The sequence below is a fragment of the Mastigoproctus giganteus genome, chromosome 3 (assembly GCF_048544385.1).
Source record: "Mastigoproctus giganteus isolate SK-2022 chromosome 3, ASM4854438v1, whole genome shotgun sequence".
Classification (NCBI taxonomy): domain Eukaryota; kingdom Metazoa; phylum Arthropoda; class Arachnida; order Uropygi; family Thelyphonidae; genus Mastigoproctus; species Mastigoproctus giganteus.
The window spans coordinates 249,130,409-249,155,843 of NC_143577.1; the positions used below are offsets into that span (position 1 = coordinate 249,130,409).

General features: G+C 36.7%; 1 protein-coding gene across 1 annotated transcript in view; it reads left to right on the forward strand.

Moving 5' to 3' along the window:
* The window catches only part of LOC150089017 (uncharacterized), a 153,371-nt gene that overhangs the window by 49,889 nt on the left and 78,047 nt on the right, over positions 1 to 25,435 (forward strand). Inside the window, exon 2 of the mRNA XM_090371005.1 lies at positions 8,976 to 9,407. Within this exon, the coding sequence (XP_090227131.1) occupies positions 8,999 to 9,407 (409 nt within the window). The 5' untranslated portion in view covers positions 8,976 to 8,998. The remainder of the gene's footprint in view (positions 1 to 8,975; positions 9,408 to 25,435) is intronic.

The window sequence follows — 25,435 nt, forward strand, 5'->3', positions numbered from 1 at the left end:
GTATTATCTGCAGTCCAGTTTGCAACATTTTGCCTTATATGGCAACTCTGGTTGGGTAATCCATTCACTATCTACTGGCCAGTTTATGATAATGTTGCAAAAGTATATACTTGATTTATAAGGTTTGCTGGGTTTCATTATGATGCCTGTTCTAACCCCAAAAGATCTAGCTCCTAACTACATCTTAGGTGAATGGTTTTGAAAGTAATTTTTCCAATTCTATTTTAAAATATAAATCTCTGGTGATTAGGGTCAAAATCAATTTTACTATGTCAAAGCTATACTTGAATATGTTTTCACTATCTTAAAAAGACATATCTTTTGAAAAGTTTTGGCAAGGAATCAGTCTTGATATTTACCAGAATTAAATTAATTTTTTAACTGATGATATATTAAGGAGTGTGAACTGATGATATATTAAGGAGTGTGCCTTATGTGCTGTGATGTAATGACTAGATCGTAGATATAGCCTAGCTTAATTTTCAGCACTCACCTCCAGTAATCCGCTTAGTTTGTTGAAAGATTCACCACGTACATAGTAGTTATGAAATTTTTAACAATTTAAAGAAATTTAAAAATTACTAAATTATGAGCTAGAAAGGAATAGCGAAAGCTTAAAAAGCGGTACTCACCTTGAAATTAATCTGCGATGGTTTACTTAGGAAGCGTGGTTAATGTTTAAGTTGAATTGTTGAATTGAAAATTAAAAGGGAGGGAAGTAGATAAAAGTTGACTGAGTTAAATAGGCGCAAGGAAATAGAAGTGTACACATCCAATCCTTGGTTGTCATCGAAATAAAGAGAAGAAGGAATGATTAAAAACTATGTAAGTGAATCCGATGAAGCCAATAGTCTTTACGAGGACTTTCGTTAGTTAGAGAACGTCTTCAGTTGGCAATGTGTGGGGAGAGAACGCGCGTGATATTTTAAGAATAAAAAATTATACTCTCGTGATGCCTTTTTTGACATGTGGGAACTTTAATCTCGAGAGGTTCCAAATTGGGGAAAGATTGAAGGGGAGTTTAGAATTTAGAATTTTGAGGTTAGAGTGGTGCTTGTACCATTCAATAACTAGGGCTTCATATTGGAGTATTCTGTAACTGGATTTTAGTTTAATGATTGAAATCAACCAATCAACCTTTCCACACTACAGCAAATTGGAATTCGCAATAACATCCTCCCCCACATGTTTGGGATTATCAAGTTACACAAAGCTGACCACCCTTTAAGACCAATTGTATCATACAGCAATTCAGCTTTCGCTAATTTATCCTCCTTCCTGGTTAAAATCATAACCCCCCTTACTAAATTTTCCACATTCAAGATCAATAACACCAATCAAGCTTTTCAAAAAATTAATAATATCACAATATCCGATACAGACATCCTAGCTTCCTATGACGTTACTTCTCTTTACACGAATGTCCATATCCCATTTACTTTACAAGCCCTACGCAAATTCTTAGAAACAGACGATACCTTAACAAAACGTACCTCCCTTTCTATAGACCATATCCTTGAACTCACCACCCTTCTATTAGAAGCAAGATTTTTTAGATTCAACAAAAAAATCTTTCAACAAATATTTGGCTTACCAATGGGACTAGGGATTTCAGCCCCATTATCTGAAATCTACCTAGCCGCCATTGAAAGCCAAATTCTACACCCCTTTCCCCCTGAACTAAAACTATACATGCGCTATGCCGACGACATTCTTGTAATAGGCAACAGATCCATTATTGATAACCTCTTCATAAAACTTAACTCTGTACACGATAGACTTAAATTCACCCTTGAAATTGGACAAAATAATCAGATTAATTTCCTTAATCTTACTATCTATATAACAGGCACAAAATTAAATACGAAAATTTTCAGGAAAAATACAAACACCGGTAAATACTTACATTTTGCTTCTCATCACCCTCTAAACACTAAAAAGGCAGTCTTATATAACCAAATTCACAATGCACTAAAGTACAGTTCCTTACCCACTGACCTTCACAATGAAATACAGTATATCACCGACAAATTTATATCCAGAGGTTACCCCCACCAACTTATTTTAAATACAATCCTTAACGCTAAAAATAAAATTAAATCTAACACCCCAACCAAAGACAAAAATAAAACAAACATCCGCATAGTCCTCCCTTACCACAATGAACTAGCAGGACAGTTCCGACGCCTATTTAACAACACTGATATCTCCCTTGTTTTTTCCACCTACAACAAATTAGGATCCTTCTTCAGCACCTATAAAGACTCATACAAATATCCTACAAACGACCTTAATAATATTATATACCTCATCAATTGTCAACCAAACTGCAACACATGTTATATCGGAAGTACCACTACTAAATTTGGCTCATCAAAAACATCCAATACCCGTGCATACTACCATTTTCATAGTCTCATGTCCAACCAATCTGTCACAGAACTTACAACTCATGCCCAGACTCACAACCACAACCCGCTCATCGACTCTGCCATTTCAATCATTAAACTAAAATCCAGTTACAGAATACTCCAATATGAAGCCCTAGTTATTGAATGGTACAAGCACCACTCTAACCTCAAAATTCTAAATTCTAAACTCCCCTTCAATCTTTCCCCAATTTGGAACCTCTCGAGATTAAAGTTCCCACATGTCAAAAAAGGCATCACGAGAGTATAATTTTTTATTCTTAAAATATCACGCGCGTTCTCTCCCCACACATTGCCAACTGAAGACGTTCTCTAACTAACGAAAGTCCTCGTAAAGACTATTGGCTTCATCGGATTCACTTACATAGTTTTTAATCATTCCTTCTTCTCTTTATTTCGATGACAACCAAGGATTGGATGTGTACACTTCTATTTCCTTGCGCCTATTTAACTCAGTCAACTTTTATCTACTTCCCTCCCTTTTAATTTTCAATTCAACAATTCAACTTAAACATTAACCACGCTTCCTAAGTAAACCATCGCAGATTAATTTCAAGGTGAGTACCGCTTTTTAAGCTTTCGCTATTCCTTTCTAGTCCATTAACACGGTACTTGAAGATTTCTAAAAATTTCGTATTGTTAAATTATGAGCTTTAAAGATGCCTGAGAAAGGAAAGTGCACCTTCCATTCTATGGTTGTCTAATTAGAAATTATGTATTAAAATAAATTATTAATTTATTTAAATTTATTCCATTCTATGGTTGTCTAATTAGAAATTATGTATTAAAATAAATTATTAATTTATTTAAATTTATTTAAATACATAATTTCTAATTAGACAACCATAGAATGGAAGGTGCACTTTCCTTTCTTAGGCAGATCTTTAAAGCTCATAATTTAGTAATTTTTAAATTTATAATTTCTTTAAATTGTTAAAAATTTCATAACATACTATGTAAGTGGTGAATCTTTCAACAAACTAAGCAGATTACTAAGAGGTGAGTTCTGAAAATTAAGCTAAGCTATATCTATGATCTATTAATTTTTTAATTACAAAACACAATGAATAATTGCTTTGACTATGAACAAGTTGAACAGTTCCACTGTTTGTGGATTGGTAAGCTTTTTCATGTTGTCTGCTGTTGTGGTGCAGCAGTAGCTTTCAATAAGCAGCTCAGCAAGGAATAGAAAGAATGACATGGTGTATTTATGGTTTACCATCATTTCTTGATATAGATGATCAAATCCAAAGACAATATTTTGTCAAAAGATTTGTGATTCTTTTGACAAAATATTGGAGGAAATGATATATATAAATGACATAAACAAGGAAGCTTATTACTAGAGGTACTACTGAACATTATATATTGCTTGCAGTCTCATAAGCAAACCTCCTTGATAAAATGCCATAAATTCTTATCTGCTTTTACACATATAATATCCTTCATTAGTGTGGAGGAGGGGGAGAAATAATACTAGTACAACAGATGAATAGCATTTACAATGAACATTTATAATAGAAGCATTAAAGTTCGTGTGGATTTGACAATATTTATGGTAGTAAAAAATTCTTAAGATATCATACAAATAAGAGTTACGTTTTTAAATAGTTCAAATTTTCAGTAGTTGCATGGATAGTGGCTCTTTATGAGGTATCATTGATCCATGGCATTGCCACAATAACATTGAAAAAATAAAAGTGAATAACATTTTTTTTTTTTTTTTTTGTATTTATTACTATTATTATTATTATTAGCCATATGGTGCAAGAAAGCCTAAGGCTTATGCAGTACCAGCCAAAAAAAAAGAGTTACCCTGAGAGAGAGAGAGAGAGAGATGGGGGGAGGGGAGCATGAGTCATAAGTAGAAGGGAATCGCCAAGAAAGAGAAGAATGATGATATCTAGCTCAGGACCCTGGAGTTATATTTATATTGACTGATTTATGTTTATTTTTCATTTATAACAACTGATGCTATAAAAGAATAAATAATTGAATGTTACATAATGTAATCGTATTTGTATGTCCACTGCTGAACATGATGTGCCACTCTAAAACTGGCTCTCATAGATATAGAAAATAATCCACACATGCACATAGCAATGTTTTAGAACTCTTTTCTACATTCATTTGAAAGACAAATGAATGTGTCAGAGCAAGACTGACTCCAGTTTTTAGTCTTGCATGCCATTGTTAGTGTTTATTCTTACTCAATGAAGAACTTTTTAAAATAATAATGAAATATATATAACTGATTTAAATATTGTGGAAAAGCAATGGTCTAATGAAAGAAGTGTGTGTAATTTAAATGAATAAAAAAATAAAAGAATAAAAAACAGAAACAAGAAAAAATTAGAATAGTAAACATCAGTGGATGTGCAAAGTAATATATACACCACATGTTGTGAAAACATAATTTGTAATTGAAAAATATGACAGTTGTATGGTGAGCCTACATCATCTTTTAAGGGCACAAAAGGTGATATAGTTGTACACGTTGGCACTAATGATATTAAGAGTAGGAGACCGGCTTAATTACTTAACAAGTACAGGTCACTGTTGAAAAAAAGCCGTGAATTAGGGTTGAATTTGAGTGTCTGCAATTCTGCCCAGACACGATAGGAGGGAGTATATGATGAGAGCCCTGTCGATCAATTCAGCCCCGGAAAGATTGTGCAAGGCTCAAGGGGTAGAATTTTTTTCAGCCTGGTCTGTACTTGTTGACAGGAGAGACTGCTTCTACAGGGATGTGATACACTTAAATAGAAAGGGTGCAAGAATGTTTGCTGATGCTATCGAGGCAGTGTTAGGTGGGTCGGAAAACTGCTAGATTGGGGGGATACAAGGACTAATAGATTAACAGTAGCCACTGGCAGAGGTGAAAGTAATTCTTGCACTGCTTCTATTGGAATGAGCCGCAGCCTGAAAAATAAGATGTAGGATATTTCAGAGTCTGCTGGGAATCATTGGGGTACAAGTAAACACATGGGTTGTGTTAGGGTAGCTAAGAAAAAGAATAGGTGCATGTATACTTGCGTGCACACCAATGCTAGGAGTTTAGTAAATAAATTTGATGAATTTGAGGTATTGCTCAAAACATCAAAGGCAGATATTGTGGGGATTTCAGAGACGTGGTGTCACACAGATATAAGGAATGCAGAACTGGAATTTGGGGAGTACACTTTCTACAGAAAGGATAGGAAGGGAGAAGGGCTATTAGTTAAGAAATACATAAAATCCAAGGAAGTGAAGCCAGTCGACATCGCTGGACAGTGCAGTGTCGAGTCAGTTTGGTGTGACATATGCATTGGGAGATCAAAATTGAGAGTAGGAGTGTGCTATAGGAATAATGACTCTGATGAGTATAATAAGAAACTGTACAGGGAAATAGTGGGCCAGTAAATCAGAGAGTCTTATAATGGGAGATTTTAATTTCCCAGATATTGACTGGAATTTGGGGGCTGGTCACTCACACACTAGCAAGGCTTTTGTGGATTTATTGGATGATTGTTTTCTACATCAGCATGTTCGGGAGGCAACTAGAGGGAGGAATACTCTTGATTTGATTATCAGTAGTGATTCTTCATTCATTAAGAATCTGCAGGTAAATGAACCACTAGGTGGCAGTGATCACAGTGTGCTGAAGTGGGATTTACTGAAAGAGGTAACTACCATTAGGGGTAAAGGGAAGGGTTATTGCTTTCATAAAGGCGACTACGATGGACTGAGACAGTATTTAAATTCTATACAGTGGGACCAACTGATGATGTTACCAACAGCAAATTCAAAATGGGAAGCATTCAAAGAACTTATCTTGGAAGCTACTAGGCTTTACATACCAACTAAGAAATATTGTTCAAGGTTTAGGCCTAAGTGGATGTCAGATGAACTAATGAGACATATGGCAGAGAAGAAAAATGCATGGGATACATACAAATTAACACGTGACACAGAAGCCTATGATAGATACAAGCTGATCTGTAACCAAGTTACAAAGGAGGTTAGGCAGGCGAAGGCAGATTACGAGAAATCTTTGGCAAGGGATGCAAAGAAAAACAGCAAAGAGTTCTTTACTTATGTAAACTCTAGAAGGAAGGGGATGAATCAGATTGGTCCACTTGATATCGATGGGTCAACTATTGATGATCCTAGCTAACAAACTAAATGAATATTTTGCATCGACATTCACACATGAGGAGTTATTCAGCAAGGGGAATGCTAGAGGTGTATTCAACTCTGGCAGTAAGCTAGAGAATCTTGTAATCTCTGAGAGTAGAGTGGAGGAGAAATTGTTGACGATAAATACAAGAAAGGCACCTGGGGTGGATGGGATCTATCCAGTTATATTAAAGGAGGCAGCAAAGGAAGTAAGCACACCCTTAGCCATAATTATGAGAGCTTCCTTGGACTCAGGGGAAGTACCCATGGACTGGAGATGTGTAAATGTGACCTCAATTCACAAAGGAGGATCAAAGGGTGACACAAGTAATTATAGACCTGTTAGTTTAACTTCTGCTCCCAGAAAATTAATGGAGGCACTGGTTAAAGAAGCACTGCAGGATCATCTAGACAAGACTTCAGTTATAGCTCGGACACAGCATGGTTTTGTTAAGGGGAAGTCTTGCCTGACCAATTTGATTGGATACTATGATGCAGTCACAAAAGAACTGGATGCAGGGAATAACTTTGATATTATATACTTGGATCTTAGAAAGGCTTTTGATACTGCTGCACATAGAAGACTGCTGCACAAATTGGAGCAGTGTGGCATTGGAGGCAAATTGCTGCTGTGGATAAAGGGGTGGTTGAGGGAGAGAAGACAGAGCGTGGTAATTAATGGAACTGCTCATCAGGGACTAATGTTATTAGTGGAGTCCCTCAGGGTTCAGTATTGGATCCATTATTGTTTTCTGTATTTATAAATGATATTGATGATGGTATATCAAGCTTAATGTCCAAGTTTGCAGACGATACGAAGGTTGGCAGGGTTGTCAAGGACACTACTGACACTATGCTGCTGCAACAGGATCTGGAAAGGTTGAGCAGATGGGGCTGAGAGGTGGCAAATGAAGTTTAACATTGCAAATGTAAAGTACTACATATGGGAAACAGCAACCCCCAGAGCAATGTATCAACTCTGTGGTACTACACTGACAGTGGTAGAGAATGAAAGGGACCTGGGCGTGGTTGTGCAGGCAGATATGAAGTTTTCTGAGCAGTGCAGACGGGCTGCAAGAGTAGCTCATGGTGTATTGTCGATGATATATAGGAATTTTTCTAGCAGGGATAAGGAGGTGATTATTGCCTTGTATAAGGCAATGGTCAGGCCACACCTAGAGTACTGTATACAGGTCTGGAGGCCTCATTTCAAGAAGGATGTAGAGATGCTGGAATGAGTACAGAGAAGGGCAACAAGATTAGTGAATGGAATAAAGAGGTGCTCTTACGAAGAAAGGCTTAAGTGTTGCAATTTACAGTGCCTGGAGACTAGGCACCAGCGAGGTGATCTGATAGAGGTGTATAAAGATAAAGCCTTGAATGGGTTGAGCATGCTCAATGCTGATGGGATTCTTCCTCTAGCTCAGAAAAATCACCTGAGAGGGCATAAATTCAAATTGAGGAAAGACGAATGTAGGATAGACGTGCGGAAATTTGCCTTTAGCCATCAGGTGATTGGTTGGTGGAACAGACTTCCATCCCTTGTCGTGGAAGTTGATAGCCTAAATAAGTTTAAGGCTCAGCTGGACAGGTATTTCGAACGAACAGAGGGGTGAAGTGGAAGTGGTTATTTTTTATTTATTTATTTTTTTTTTTCGGCTGATGCTGCATAAGCGTGTTTTCTTGCATCAAATGCCTCTACTAATGCTAGTAAGTGACAAATAGAAATTAAACCAGTACATACTACAGCAAAAAACCAAGAAAGGGGAGGGGTAGAAATAACTCAAGATAAAGGGTGTTGTAGAAGGAAAATGCTCTCACTAATAATTTTGAAGAAATTATTAGTGAATTAGCCAATTAAATTGAATTTAGTGGATGGCTCTAAATTGGCTGGCAGTTCAGTGTCATAACCATTGGGCCATTGCACCCTTATTATTAGTTTTTCTCATTTATTTTAATTCAATATTTTTTGCCTGTGTTTGACAAATTATAATTAATATATCACTGTTTTTAATTCAGCGAAAACACTAAAGATTAATTTTTTTATAATTAAAACAAAATGGGAGTATTGCTCTGATGCCATGAGCATCTTTTTTAAATTGAGGGTGACAGAAGGTTGAATGATGGGACTGCTATGAGTCTATTTTTGGACTTGTGCTCCTCATCAGAAAGAAGGCGCTTCTTTCATATTATTTTAATGAACATTTAATGATTAGAAAGCTTTGTATACAGAATATAGTAACCACTGAAAAATTCTAATGGAAATACACCATATTTACCCAAATAGATTTTATTAGATTATTGTATGAAAATAAATATTTGCCACATTGATCTGTTTTAGGTTATTTCAGATTTTTCAAGATAACCTCTTTATTGTTATAATTACAGAAGGCCTATTACAATGAGAGACAATGAGTGGTTCTGAAGGGAAGGCAGACGTGCAAGTGACACGCCCAAACCCTATACTGGCATCTCCAGGACTAGCATTCCCCTTTGGGCCTGCAGCAACACCACCACATCCACACATTACTCAGTGGTGTCGTTTTAGCATTCCAGAGCACTCTCCTTTGAAACCGTTCCGTCAAGAACGCCTGCAGAGACTTCCCTTACCTCCCTCTGTAATGGCAACATCCAACAAAATGGGATCTTCTGTCGCTATGTCTTCACCAGTAGTTGCAGGAAAAGGTTTAGGTTTAGACGTTGATCCAATTCAGAAAGTTCAACAGTTAGAGAGAAGCCTAGCATTTGTAAAAGAAAGCCACACTGTTGTTCTTAAAAGTCTACATGAAGAAGTAGAACAGCTGAAAAGAACTAATAAAGGTAATAAATATTCTTTATAATGCAAAATATTGTGAGTATAATAATTTGGAATGCAAAATTTCTAAAATGAGATTTTGACTTGAGTTTGAATTTTTAAATGCTACTATCTCCTATCTGTGCTTCCAAACTGATATTAAATAGCATTAAAAATCAAAGGAAGAGATGCCTGTTAGCCTCAGTTATCCAATTTAAGATTAAAGTTAAATTGAAGAAATCCTCTGGAATCCATATCCAGAAGTTGATGATGTTGAAATGATACATAAATAGATGTAAAGAATAGTTTTTATGATTCCCCCCCCCCCCCCCTTTTTTTAAATTCTGATTTTGAATGAAATGATTTTAATTCAGAATTAAATCTGAAAATAATTTTCAAATTTAATCAGCTTTAATTTCAGATTTTATGATGTTCAGAAGTGAAGTTAAAATAAGAAAAAATTAATATTTAAAAGTGTTTATTTACTAGGTTTTCAGTTTTATAGATTTTCAAAATCCCACAAAGAACCCTTCAGTGCTGGCTGGAAGTAAAAAACTGATTCATCAAACCCACACTTGTTCAGTGAACTTGCCTCAAACAATTAATAAAACTGTAAATAATTGGCTTGCTTTTAGTTGATATTTGGGTTCATTGCATCACTGAATTAAATCTTCTTTTTTATTTTTTGTTACATATCTTATCAATGCAGAAACTGGTATTAAACCCCTTTTAATGAATATGGAACAACAGAAACTTCAGAATACACACTTTGTTTAGAAACCACTTTTAATGAAAAAAGAAAGAAATGTGCAGTTATAAGATTAGGGCTTTAAGTTATCTACCCTCTAACAAAAATTCGAAATTCATTAGCAGGTACCAATGAATATTATACACCAATCAAATTTTTTTGTTGAGGGTGAATAGTTTAAATGGAAAACTTCAATTTTATTCTTAATGCTGACATTGTTTTTTGATCTTATTATCCAGTATAATCATTATAATCAACGGACTTTTTATTAAAAAAAATAAAAATAATAAACCCCAACTACCTAGAGCCAAATCTTGGTAGTGAAGCAAACAAAAAAAAAAAAAAAAAAAAAAAAACACCTATTGGGGTCAAATTAGCATAAGGATGGGCACTGTTTGAATATGGTACCATGAAGGATATTTTTATGACTTTGCTTTTCCAGTTAAAAGATAATGAAGCAGATTGGATGTGAATACCATTCTGGAAGAATACTGAAATTCACACTAATGATTTTTAAAATTTAAATAGATATTTAAATTCTGTTTTTAATGTACAGAATACACCAGGATGCCAACTAATGAGTTAATATACAGCATCAAAATGGTGGGTGAATGAACAGAACATTAGGGAACTCCAGCATTAGTTGAAACATTAGTAAACAGATCCATCACCATTATCTAAGTAAGCAGTACTTAGATAATTTTCTGTAGAGAGAAATTTGTCCAAAGATGAGGAAATATTAAAGAAATTACTTGTAATTTATTCTCTGGTGGGACTTCTTCAAACTCAGAGCTCTTCTAACACACAATACATTAAATCTTAGAATTAAAAATCAAAAAATAATGATAACACCCTATGTTGTTAAGAGGTATCCTGATTGTAATGAAAAATAAGCTTTATCAAGCTATCATTATCTAAGCACTGCTTACTTAGATAATGGTGATGGATCTGTCTACTAATGTCTCAACTAATGCTGGAGTTCCCTAATGTTCTGTTCATTCACCCACCATTTTGATGCTGTATATTAACTCATTAGTTGGCATCCTGGTGTATTATTATGTACATTAAAAACAGAATTTAAATATCTATTAGATAGATTGTGGGATCTCTAGAGAAACCCATTGATATCAGCATAAGAGAAATTTAAATCACTATCTCAGGCATCTAATCATAAGATGACACAAATAATAAAAACCTTTCCTGAAGTGAGACTAAAACTTTTCAGTTGTATCATCAAGGGCAAGGATCACAATATTTTTGAAAGTAGCATGCCTAGATTTGTCCATGGACTAAGCTACTTTTGTGAGGGAAGGGGGAACTACATCTCATGTAAGCAGGGGCATACTGGTAAAATTTTAACAACCAGCTCTCTAAAAGAAAGTAGGGGTATTGGTGATTTGAAGTGATTTAAATTGTGGCCGTTAGGTGGCACCACCTGTCTCCCAAGATTTTTTTTTTTTTGGAGTGATGTCATCGATCATGTGACTCAAGTGTTTTCGCCGCCAGGGCCATTGGCTGCTTCCCACAATCCTTGGCAGAACCCGACACCGTCATCATTATTATTTTTTAAATTTTGCTGCTGGATGGTGCTACATGTGGTTTTTTTTTTTTTTTTCCATAAAAATAATTTCATTTGGTGGGAATCAAACTGAGGTCTAAGCTTTATGGGCAGGTATCCTAAACAGGAATATTATGTGAAATTATAAAGTTTTGAAATTAATTTCAATGAGATGCATTTTTAAATTCTAAGGAGAAATTAAAAGTTATTTAAATGTAATTTCCCAACTGTGGTTAAAGTTTGAAACTAAATACCCATGTCTGAAAATTATAAGGTAAACATTGTAATTTACAAACTGTATTTATAATGTTCCTATTATTCTGGTTAAAATTCGAAAATCTTCATTAAAGGCACAGTTTTAACGAACAAAAGTCTTTTATTTGAATACTAAAGAGACAATGGCAATGTGCTCAGATCCTTACTAATAGATAGATAACATACCTTTATAAGAACAGTCCATTCTTTTTTTCATTTCATGGATGAAGTCTTCAAGTACTGTTTGAGAAAGTGTTCATTACTTTGCAGTATGGAAAAATTTTTGAATTCCACCTCGTGGCACCATAGTAATTGTGATGTCATTAATGATGGACACATCCTCTAGTAAAACTTACAACCTCTTTTCAACACATACTTTCTCTCTCTTAATTCTCTAAATCACTCTCTCCTAATTCTCTAACAGGTGTTAGAAAATTTGGGAATACACCTTGATCTGCTCACTGTTTACTAGCGGAACTTCTCGGTATGTGGGACAGGTGGTCAGATAAGTTTTAAAAGTACCACTAAATTTAGAATGGTAATCCCTTTGGCTCTCTTAATTCGTGCTTAGCAGCAGCACTAATTGTCTAAAGGCCACAAGTGTGAACAGTGTGTACCCTTAAGTCTCTCTTAATCCGTTTGTTATACGAAAATTTTCTTTGCTCAACGGCAACTATTTTAAATGTCATTACCAAGAGGAATTCAAAAATATTTGCTAAATAGAAAAATTAGCTATAAAGGAGTTTGTTAAACAGAGGTCCGATTGAGTAATTTAAAATTCTAAAAATGGTTATAAAGTTTTATATAGCAAATATCTTAATAATAGACAGCAAAAAATGCAAATTTAGTTAAATAGATAAAACTATGAGCTTTTGAATAATAGGTAAGCATTTGAAAAAAAATTTACTGAATATTGCAAATTTCGAAATGTACTGCATCCAAATGTCACATGTCATTGTTAGTAAAGGTGGCCATATGCTGTACCATTTGTGTACTGTCCCAAAAAAAGCACTGACTGTATCTAATGCTGTGGTATAATTGTAGATAGTGAAACATAACAGTACAATAAGTAAAAAAGGATATTTTGTTTTTGGAGTAGAGAGAAAGTAGAAATTTGATGTTGAATGTTAAATGTAAAGCATATTGTATTAATGGCACAGCGCCTGTGGCAAGTGCCTCACTTGTGCACCCCCAACGCTAGCCCCGAATTTCAGTAATATAAAGGATAACTTCCTGTTTGATTTTCAGAATAAAACACCTATTGTTACTGTTTTCACGCCACATGAAATTATTTCCAGATGGATTATTGACAAATACTTTCCATTATTTGAAGCAAAAAAACATTCTCCACTACCGACACTGTAATGGATTACTTTCCATGCAATAAAGGATTACTACTGTTCAGTGACTTAGCCAGGGTAGGGTCATCAGGTAAACTGTACCCTCCTGACACCAAAATCTGGTATTGTGACACATTTTTAGAAAAGTAATACCATGATATACATTGTACAACTTAAATGTTTATTCAATGTTTTTAAAAATGTTAACTTTTATATCTGTAATTCATTGTTTGTATTATTTTTTGGTTCATTTTGTTTCACATATTAATTTTGTAATTGTATAGGTACTGCTTATATTTTATACAACATATCTATATATGTAACAAATAAAAAAAACATACTAAATATATTAATAAAATAGTTTGTTGTTATTATTTACATGTTTAATATAATGTTTTTGTAATATAGACGTATACAGATATTCAGGCACCTCTTATTTAAAACCAAAAATAACAGATAGATAAGCATTAGGCAATTGGCACCTTTTTTGTGAACATCTGAAAAAAAATTCTGGTTATGCCACTGCTACTGTTTAAATTTACAGATGTTCATGCAAAGTTCCTTTGACACCAGTTTTTGAAATTTATAATGCAGCTATCAATAGAAATATTTTCTGTAAATTTAGTTAGAAGAAAAAATATACATCCAGAAAACGTGCTGTACTGATATTGTTCCCTAAAAACAATTACAATAAAGCAAACTTTTCTTTTATTAAATGTGCATTGTGGTTTTATGGGTTTTACACCAGTGTTTTCCCATTTCCAGTTTGGCTTCCGATAGATGAATTTCCTTGATTTTGTGTTAGTAGATGCAATACACATTGAAGAAAGGAAGTACAATCTTTTCGTTTTTCAAAAACAATTCATTGCAATTCTTTCAGTTAAGTTTCTTATGCCAAGAAACAGTTGCGTGATTCCCCCCCCCCCCCCCCCCCCCCCCCCCCGTATCACACTCATGAGTGATGGGGCCTTTTGTATCACTCACTACTCCGTGTAACTTAATTTGTTTTAGGTCAGTTAAATTCAGACAATTTAAGTGACACTTTCTATAATCAAGGTCAATGCCTGGATTGTTTTTCTCGAGGATAATTAGAAAATGCATACTTGGACATATATTTTTGATGTTTGCACATTAATTAATAGATTTTTCTGAATTTAAGTTGTGACATCAAAGAAAATGCTTCTGTTTATGTAGATAGAAAGATCAAGGATCTGGGTATATTCTTACCATGCGTACACCATATCCAAAAATTTCATTACTTCATATAGCATGCCCCTTCCCCCCCAACCTTTTCTTCCTATCAAATACACCATGAATTGTCAAACTAATAGAGCAAACTTATCTGCGAAAAGATCTAAACCTCCCAAACACTTCCTAGTTCATTTTACAAATATACATGGTCTCAGTTCTAATCTCAGTGAAATCCATTTCCATTTACAGTCTGCCAAACCCTGTGTACTTTTTCTGACAGAATCTCAGTCATCAGTTGATTCAACCACTGCTCATCTCAGTTGTCAATTATTCACTGTATGATTTCTTTCGCCTTGTGGTACTTGTAAAGGTGGTACTTGTGCATATATCTGTTCCAATATCCCCTGTCAGAGACTTGGAAATTTGGAATCTTCTCTTTTCAATCTTCTCTGGCTTAAAATCTAGATAGCGAGTATAGTAGTATCAATTAATCAGTAAAATTTACTAATCTTATTAAATTTCATTGTCAATTAAATTGTACTTTTTTAACTAAATACATATAACAGCCTAGTTTTTACAAACGTAACATTATAAATTAATACATGTAACTTGACAGGAGATAAGAAAGTCATATAACATAACTCAGAGATAATCGAAAATGAGAATCTAATAACCAAGGACAAAGAGATAAGAGGAATATGTAAGAAGTATTTTGAAAATCTGATGAACGTGCAGGACAGCCAGCAAAAGGGACAAAGGCAGGTTGATCATAAAAAAGGGGATGAAAGCAAAGATACGGAGAGAGAGCAGACAGACTTGACTTGGAATGATGTAGTGCAGGCATGGAAATACATCGACAGGTAAGTCTGCTGGTATGGATGAGATAAATGGAGAAATGTTGAAGGCTACAGGCGAGGCAGGGATAGTGTGGACATACATACTGTTCCATAAGTTTTGGGATGAGAGACAGGTGCCGAAGGACTGGAAAGGTTTGATCATCCTGTTCAAGATGGGGAACAGGAAAAAGTGTTCCAATTATGAGGCATCACACTGGCATCACATGTGAGTAAGCTGTATGAGAGAGTGTTAAAGCGGAAGATAAGAGGAACTATTGAAAATAGGATGGCCAAGGAACAATATGGCTTTAGGCCTGGCAAATCAACGGTGGATCTAATTTTCTGCATCAGGCAACTGATAGAAAAATGTTATGAACACAAAGAATTATGGATGGCATTTTTGGATATAAAGTAAGCGTTTGATGCCGTAAAGAGAGAGAAAGTGTGGAAGGTTTTGAGAAACTTGGAGATAGAGGAATATCTTATGGAGAGAATTGTTTATCGTTTGTTTGTTATTTGGTTTTTAGGAACATTAGCAACTAAGGCCATATTGCTCTGGGGATATGCAGTGGTCATTCCCTGAACCTTTCCGCATCCTCTGTGTTTGGTGGTCACAGGCTCGAATCCCGGTCTAATCAAGAAGCGTGTGCTACGCACTGCTGCTCCTGCCCACCTGGCTACAGAGGCGCTAGGAGAGAATTGAGAATATGTGCACCAATACAGTGAGCAAAGTAAGAACAGTGGTGGGGGTGACAGAGAGCTTCAAAATAACATCAGGTTTGAGGCAAGGAGGCATCCTGTCACCACTATTGTTCATAGCTGTCGTGAATGATGTGCAATGTAGAGTGGGCAGGAGCAGCAGTGCGTAGCACACGCTTCTTAATTAGACCGGGGTTTGAGCCCACGACCACCAAATACGAAGGATGCGGAAAGATCAGGGAATGACCACCACATATCCCAAGAGCAGTATGGCCTTAGTTGCTAATGCTCCTAAAAACTAAATGACAAACAAACAAATGTAGAGTGGTGGAACAACTTGGACAGGACCAGATGAAAGTCATGCTCTTTGCAGATGACTTCTGCATATGGGGAGAGAGCAGGGAATAAGTGCAATGGCAAGTTGATATATGGACTAGTATGGCCAATGAATTTGGACTGGTTTTCGGTCAGGAGAAGAGTGAAGTAATGGTTCTAAAGAGGAGTGGTGAGCTTGACGGATACATTACAATGGAAGGGAAACAGCTAAAAATGTTTAACACTTCAAATATCTAGGAAGCACCATTACAAAGACTGGAGTAATAGACGAATAAATAAGTAGAGGGATACAAGCAGGTGGGAATTTCTATAGGCAGACGAGATATATAACCTTCTTATATCTGAAGTGTAAGAAGGTTATATATCAGGCCTATTACGTATCAATTCTGACATATACATCTGAAACTTGGACTATGAGGAAAACTGATGAAAGCAGAATTCAGGGGGCAGAAATGAGATTTGTGAAAGCATAGCTGGAAAGACAAGACGCAACAAAATCAGGAATGATGTGATTAGGGAGAGAATTCGGGTTGAAAAACTCCAGAATAGGATTGAAAGGTCCCGTTTGAAATGGTTTGGATATGCCAAGAGGATGAATGAGAGGAGTTTGCCAAGAAGAATGTTTGATTTACAATTAAGGGACAAAAGACCAAGAATGAGATGGCAGGACATAATAAAGACCGATGTCATTAAGAGAAGAGGAAATTGGAGTGTAATCAACGACGGAGAGAAGTACACAGACAGGCCATGGTGGCGAGGCTTCATACGTCGACCTGTGGAATAGCGGAACGGTGATAGCTGATGATGATGACTGAAATACATATATATAGTGTTATAACTGCATCAGGATATAAGTTTAGGGTTACATTTTGTATTGGAATTTTATTTGAAATTGAATAGAAATCATGATGCAGAGCAGCAAAGCAAAAGGCTCAAACTATGGGAGTGCTGTGGCTCAGGGGAGAACTGAGGGGGGGGAGTGGTTATCCTCTGAATCACAGCCTTTTGAAATGTACTGCTTGTTTGACATTTGTGGAGCAATCAGGAACGGAAAGCATTCTAGCTTACTGCCAGAGTTTAATACACCTCTGGAATTCCCCTCCCTGAAAAACTCCTCATGTGTTGAAGTAGATGCAAAATATTCATTTAGTTTGTTAGCTACCTGACCAGGATCATCAGCAGTTGAACCATCGATATCAAGTGGACCAATCTGATTCATCACCTTCCTTCTAAAGTTTACATAAGTAAAGAACTCTTTGCATCTTTTGCCAAAGGGGAATATTGCCAAGGGGAATGTCTTTGTGTGTGTGAGGAAATCAGGTGCGAACTCAGCATTGTTATGGGCCTATATACTTGAAGGGCAGGGTGGATGCCCTTGAAGGATTTAAATTTAGGGGCCCATCAAGCTCTCAGCTGCCCACATCAATGCCAGAGCTTGCCTTGAACATCATGCAACACAGTGGCAACCCCCAAGTAAGAATGCGTTGGGGGTTGCCACTGTGTTGACTCTATTGTCAAGGAAATTAGGAACATATTGTGCAAAAAGGCTAGGTGGAACAGGACCAGTGTATATCTGCCAGGGGCAAAGGTTGATGACATTGTTTGAGCAGATATCATCTTTTAAGGACACAAAAGGTGATATTGTTGTTCATGTTGGCACTAATGATATTAAGACTCGGAGACCAGCAGAATTACTTGGCAAGTACAGGCCAATGTTTAAAAAAAGCTGTGAGTTAGGGTTGAATTTGAAAGTGTCTGCAATTCTGCCCAGACACGATAGTATGGAATATGTGGAGCCATGTGGATCAATTCGGCCCTGAAGAGATTGTGCAAGGCTCAAGGTGTAGAATTTTTTTTCAGCCTGGTGTGTGCTTGTTAACATTAGAGACTGCTTCTACAGGGATGGGATACATTTAACTAGAATGGGTGCAAGAATATTTGATGATGCTATCGATGCAGAGTTAGATGGGTCGGAAAACTGCTAGGTTGGGGGGGGGGATACACAGACTAATAGATTAACAGAAGCTGCTGACAGAGGTGAAAGTGATTCTTGCACTGCTTCCATTGAAATGAGCAGCAGCCTGGAAAACAAGGTGCTGGGGATGTCAGAGGCTGCTGGAAGTCATTGCAGAACAAGTAAATACATGGGCTCTGTTAAGGTAGTTAAGAATAGAAACAGGTGCATGTTTCCTAGTATTGGTGTACACTTGTGTGTACACCAATGCTAGGAGTTTGGTAATAAATTTGATGAATTTGAGGTGTTGGCCAAAACTTTAAAGGTAGATATTGTTGGGATAACAGAGACGTGGTTTCACACAGATATAAGGAATACAGAACTGGAATTTGGGGAGTACAATGTGTACAAGAAAGATAGAAAGGGAGGAGGGGGTTATGCTATTGGTTAAGAAACACACAAAATCCAAGGAACTACAGCCAGTCAACATGGCTGGACACTGCAGCGTCAAGTCAGTTTGGTGTGACATAAGCACTGGGAAATCAAAATTGAGAGTAGGAGTGTGTTATAGACCTAATGACTGATTAATAAAATAAACGACTGTACAGAGAAATAGTGGACCAGTAAATCAGAGTGTCCTATAATGGGCGATTTTAATTTCTCAGATATTGACTGGAATTTGTGGGTTGGTCACTCATACAGTAGCAAGGCTTTTGTGGATTTATTAGATGATTGATTTCTAAAGCAGCATGTTCGGGAGGCAACTAGAGGGAGTAATACCCTTGATCTGATTATCAGTAGTGATTCTTCGTGCACTAAAAATCTGCAGATAAAGGAACCACTAGGTAGCACTGATCACAGTGTGCTGAAGTGGGATTTACACAAAGAGGCAACTACCATCAGGGGTAAAGGGAAGGCTTTTTGCTTTTGTAAAGTTGACTATGGTGGTCTGAGAAGACAGTATTTAAATTCTATATGGTGGGACCAACTGATGATATTACCAACAGCAAATTCAAAATGGGAAGCATTCAAAATATTAATCTTGGAAAATTAATTAATGTTTCATACCAACTAAGAAGTATTCTTCAAGTTTTAGGCCTAAATGGATGTCAGATGAACTAATTAGACATGTGGCAGAGAAGAAAAATGCATGCGATACATATAAATTAATGGGTGAAATGGAAGTCTATGATAGATATAAGGTGGTCTGTAATCACGTCACAAAGCGGGTTAGGCAAGCAAAGCAGATTACAAGAAAACTTTGGCAAAGGATGCAAAGAAAAACATCAAAGAGTTCTTTACTTACATAAACTCTAGAAGGAAGGTGATGAATCAGATTGGTCCACTTGATATCGATGGTTCAACTGTTGATGATCCTGGTCAGGTAGCTAACAAACTAAATGAATATTTTGTATCTACATTCACACATGAGTTTTTCAGGGAGGGGAATGCGAGAGGTGTATTAAACTCTGGCAGTGGGCTAGATAATCTTGTAATAACTGAGAGTAAATTGGAGGAGAAATTGTTGAAGATAAAGGATGGATGTGATGGATGGAAGCTATCCAGTTATATTAAAGGAGGCAGCAAAGGAAGTAGGTAAACCCTTAGCCGTAATTATGAGAGCTTCCTTGGACTCAAGGGAGGTACCCATTGACTGGATATGTGCAACCCCAATCCACAAAGGAAGATCAAAGGGGGAGACAGGTAATTACAGACCTGTTAGTTTAACTTCTGTTACAGGGAAATTAATGGAGGCACTGGTTAAAGAAGCATTGCAGGATCACCTAGACAAGACTTCAGTTATATCCTGGACAGAGCATGGGTTTGTTAAGGGAAGTCTGGTCTGACCAGTTTGATTGGATACTATGATGTGGTCACAAAGGAACTAGATGCAAAGAATAGTTTTGATATCATATATTTGTATCTTAGAAAGGCTTTTGATACTGTTGCACATGGAAGACTGCTGCACAAATTGGAGCAGTGTGGCATTGGAGGCAAATTGCTGCTATGGATAAAGGGGTGGTTGAGTGGGAGAAGACAGAGTGGTAATTAATGGACACTGCTTCACTAATAACTTCGTGAACTGATGTTATTACTGAAGTCCCCCATGGGTCAGTTTGGGTCCATTGATGTTTTCTGTATGTATTGATGATGGTATATCAGGCTTAATATCCAAGTTTGCAGACGATACGATGGTTGGCAGCGTTGTTAATGACAGTATGCTGCTGCAACAGGATAAAGAAAAGTTGAGCAGGTAGGCTCAGAGATGGCAACTGAAGTTTAACATTGACAAATGTAAAGCACTGTATATGGGAAACAGTAATCCCAGAGTAACGTATCAACTATGTGGTACTACACTGACAGTGGTAGAGAGGAAAAAGGGCCAGGGATAATTGTGCAGGCAGGTATGAAGTTTTCTGAGCAGTGCATATGGTCTGCAAGAGTAGCCCATGGTGTCTTGTCAATGATATATGGAATTTTTCTAGCGGGAATAAGGAGATGATTGTCCCCTTGTATAAGGCAATTGTCAGGTCACACCTTGAGTACTGTATACATGTCTGGAGGCCTCATTTTAAGAGGGATGTAGAGCTGTTGGAATGAGTACAGAGAAGGGCAACAAGATTAGTTAATTTGAACAAACCGTTTCTCTTACAAAGAGCAACATCAATGCTGATGGGATTCTTCCTCTTGTGAGAATAATTGCTGAGAGGGCATAAATTCAAATTGTGGAAAGACAGTTGTAGGATCGATGTGCAGCCTTTTGTTTGCCTTTATCCAGCGGGTGGTTGATTGCTGCAACAAACTTCCATCTAGATTCAAGGCAAAACTAGACAAACATTTGGAGCGAGTGAATGGGTAAAATGAAAAGGGTGGGCGCTTTTTTTTTTTTTTTTTTGAGGTTGATGCTATATAAGCTTGCTTTCTTGCATCATATGCCTTTGCTAATGGTAAATCTCTACCTCATTCTGTCAAATTCATCTTGTATCTACCATTCTCCCAACAACTCCACTAAGCATTTGGAACTCTTTGCAACTTTCTCCCTTCCTACTTTCCCAACAGATAATTTTCCTTCTTTATTTTAATGTTCACAACTCTAGCTGGCTTCCGTTTACTTGTCACACAGACCCAGCTGATCGAGATGCTTTATTTTTCCTACAATGCATCCAACGCTTTAAAAATTACTAATGACCTTGCACAGATTGGTCATTTACCTCCCGGACATCCTAACCGTACAGCCAACATGCTTGATATTTTTCTCACAAACAACTTTTCTAAGTACACAGTCAAAAGGGGTGGTCCTTTAGTCACCTCAGATCAGAACTTAGTGATTTTCTCTTCTCCAATGGAGCCTTTAAGTCATGGCTATTCCCAACCTCATGTTCTTTGGCCTTACAAGAATGCAAAATGGGATGATCTGTGAGATTTCTTTTCCTTGGTTGGATTACTGTTTCAAAACTTCTGACGTCAACGTTTGTTCAGATCGTGTCAGTGAAATTATTCTTGTAGGAATTGGAATCCTTTATTCCACACTCCATTTTAAAATCTTGTCCTTTATCTAAACCTTGGTTTTCCAATAAATGTGCTAAGGCTGTTCAAGAGAAGAATGTTGCATATTGTAATTGGCTTGTTTCCAATTCTTCAGTTTCGTTTTCTGCCTACACGAAAGCTTGCAACAATTGTAAAGCAGTTATTAATCAGGCCGAACTAGATTTTGAACAGGCTAAGCGTAGAAAACTTGCTTCCTGCCCCTAATTGTAGCCGAGCATTCTGGTCTCTTGCCAAAGCTATTGGCCACAACTTTTGCCCATCTCTGCTCCCACCTCTGTCAAAACTAGATGGTTCTGTTGTCATTTCAGTCAAGGATAAAGCTTACCTACTAGCATCCCGTTTTTCTTCCATCTCATGAATTAATGATCTTGGTAAAACATCTCCCACCATTCCCAACACACTCCATTCAATGCCTCCTGTGGTCTTCTATCAAAAGGATGTAAGAGGGATTTTGACAAATCTTGATGCTAAGAAAGTTCTAGGTCCTGATGGTGTTTCTCCACTTGTTCTCAAACCTTTGCTCCTTAACTTACTCCTGTTCTTTTTTTTTTTTTTTTATGAAAACCCCAAACACGAAAGGTATCAAAACCTATAGTACTTAGTACCGTGCATGGGTTGAAGGAGAAGTATGGGGGAAGGGGGATGCTGGAAACTTTGCTCTAGAGACTAAACATGGGTTTCACCACTTCAAGTCTCCAATAAGCAAAGTGGTGGTGTTTCACCAGTTGATGAAAGTCATCTACCACCCATCTGCCGCCTGTTTTCACTTTTTTTATTTCGAAGGTGTTTTTCCCTCTGCTTGGAAATTTGCTCATATCCAGCCAGTTCCTAAAAAGGGTGACAAATCCCTCCTATCCAATTATCATCCCCTTGCAATTACTTCTACTCTTTCAAAAGTAATGGAGAAATCAATTAACCGCCAACTCAAACTACCTAGAAACCTTCCGTCTGATTACGATCGCCAGAATGGATTCCGTCAGTGTCGATCCACTGGTGATATTCTGGCTTATGTTACTCATTTATGGACAAATTCAATGGAAAAGTTCGGAGAAACACAAGCAGTTGCTCTTGACATCTCAAAGGCTTTCGATTGTTTGGCATAAAGGTCTTCTAAACAAGCTTCCATCTTATGGTCTGCCAACTTTTTTTTTGTAATTGGTTATCCAGTTTTCTCTCTGATCGCTCACTGAAGGTGATGGTAGATGGCTCTCTGTCTTCTAACTTCTCCACTAATGCTGGTGTCCCCCAAAGTTCAGTTCTTTACCCCACTCTTTTCCTCTTGTACCTTATTGACCTTCTTCCATTGACTGGAAATTCTATCCACAGTTTTGCAGATGATAGCACATTGCATTCCACTTTCCATTTTGAGAAACCTTGTCCTGCTCAATCAGCTTCAACTCTTGAATATCTGCTACGGATTCCTTAAATGCTGATCTCCAGTGAAGCAAATACAACTTAGTTGATTTCAATCCTTCTAAAACTCCGTCTTATCTTATCTTGCAAAAATATCTTGCAAAAAGGATTCTTCTGCTCCTATGCTTATCTTTGGTTACACTCCCATTTCTAGGCAAAATGATATATCTCTTTTGGGGATTACCCTGACTTCTAATCTTTCTTGGCACAAGCACATTACTAATATTGCTTCCTATGCATCTAAAAAACTTGGTTTTCTCTTTCGCTTCTGGTGTTACTTTTCTTCCAAACAGCTGTTCACTCTGTACAAATCGCAAATCCACCCTACCATGGAATATTGTTACCACATCTGGGGCGATGCTCCCAAAACCTCTCTAACATAGTCTCTCTCCACTTGCTGTCTCATAGGCATACTGTTTCTGCTGCATGCCTTTTCTAAAGATACTTCTACGGGCATTGTTCTTCTGAATTGGCTTCTATAATTCCCGCTCTCTCTCTTTCAAAACGGTCCAAAGACATGCCGCCACCAGCCAACATCCATTTACTGTCCAACTTCAAACTCACACAACCAACTTTTCATCTTCCTTGTTTATTCATTCAACTGCTGTTTTCTGGAACAACCTTCCTTCTTATGTATTTCCTGAAAATTACAGTCTACAGAAGTTCAAGTCTAATGTCAATAAATATCTTATTTTGTCTTCTCAACCTCCAACCCAAGCACAGTACTAAGTACTATAGTTTTTAATACCTCTCGTGTTTGGGGGTTTCATGAAAAAAAAAAAAAACTTAGCTCTGGAGACTAAACATGGATTCGACCACTTGAATCCTACAATAAGCAAAGTGGTGGTGTTGCACCGGTTGATGAAAGTCATATACCACCTATGGGTTTTATGCACTTAAAAAAAAAATAAATAATGCTCAGTTTATCTGTATTAAAAACAATTTTTTATTATATAATTCATTTGAATTATTTTGTTTCTACTAATGAAGAAAAAGTTTTTTTTTTAAAGTTGGCCAATACTGCTCACCACTTGCTTAAGCAACCTTTTACTAAAAATGCTATATAAGGGACTAGCTAGGTTTTTGGAAACTGAAATCTGATAAATGAAAATCATTACAGATTTAGGCAAATAGATGTGCTCTCAATACGATGGTTAAGGCATAAAAAAACAATCATAATGCATTTATCAGAAAGGTTTAGTTATGGTAAGTCTAAGAAAGCTTTCAACACTATGTGGAGATTTAGTAGTAATATTCACCATATAGTGCAAGGAAGCCACAGGCTTTTGCTGCACTGGCAATAAAAAAAAAAAAAACCCACCAAGTAGATAATAAAATACAAATTATATGCTTCCCTCCACATATAGGTAACTATCTGGTTGAATTTATTCAAACTATCAGCCTTAACTACCTGAAAGGACAACTTATTCTACCAATCCATGACTCACTGGCTAAAAGAAATCTTCCTGCAATATAATCTAAATCTCAACCCCTGTAATATGAATTTATGACCTCTAGTTCTGGAATTCTTTATAACAGTGAAAATTCCATCTTCATTCATTTTACTAATCCTTTTGAGAGTCTTATAAAACTCAATCAGGTCTCCTCTGAAGTGCCTGATTGCTAAGCTCTGTAACCCACCTAATTGGAGTCTTTCCTTGTACAGGTGTCCTTTTGCTGACCTTGTGTCTCTGGATTGCACTCTTAATCACTACCTGATTTTTTGCTACCACCGAAGTTAGACTGCCCGGTCTGTAGTTCCTGACTTCACTCCTACAACCACCTTTGTGTATTGGTGGTACATTGGCACCTATTCTCCCTCACTAGCAGTTTAAGCTGTCATGCCCCCCCCCACTTCTGAAGTTAAAACCTCTGCCTTTAATTATTGCAACTTCTTTCTTCATGTTCCAACTGACAATGTTTCTTGTACTTTAAGCCCTGCAATGTCATCTGATTCGTTAATAATGATTAGGTCAAGAATATTCTCACCCCCAGTACTTTCTCTAACATGCTTTTGCAAATAATAATCTAGTTTATTTAAAAAAAAATTTTCTCCATAGTGAGTTTCCTTCCCATGTATTCCAATCAGTCTGGTGTTGGTTAAAGTCACCCATAATAAGACATTTGTATTGTGATTTTAAATATTTCTCACCAACCACTTATAAAATAAAACAC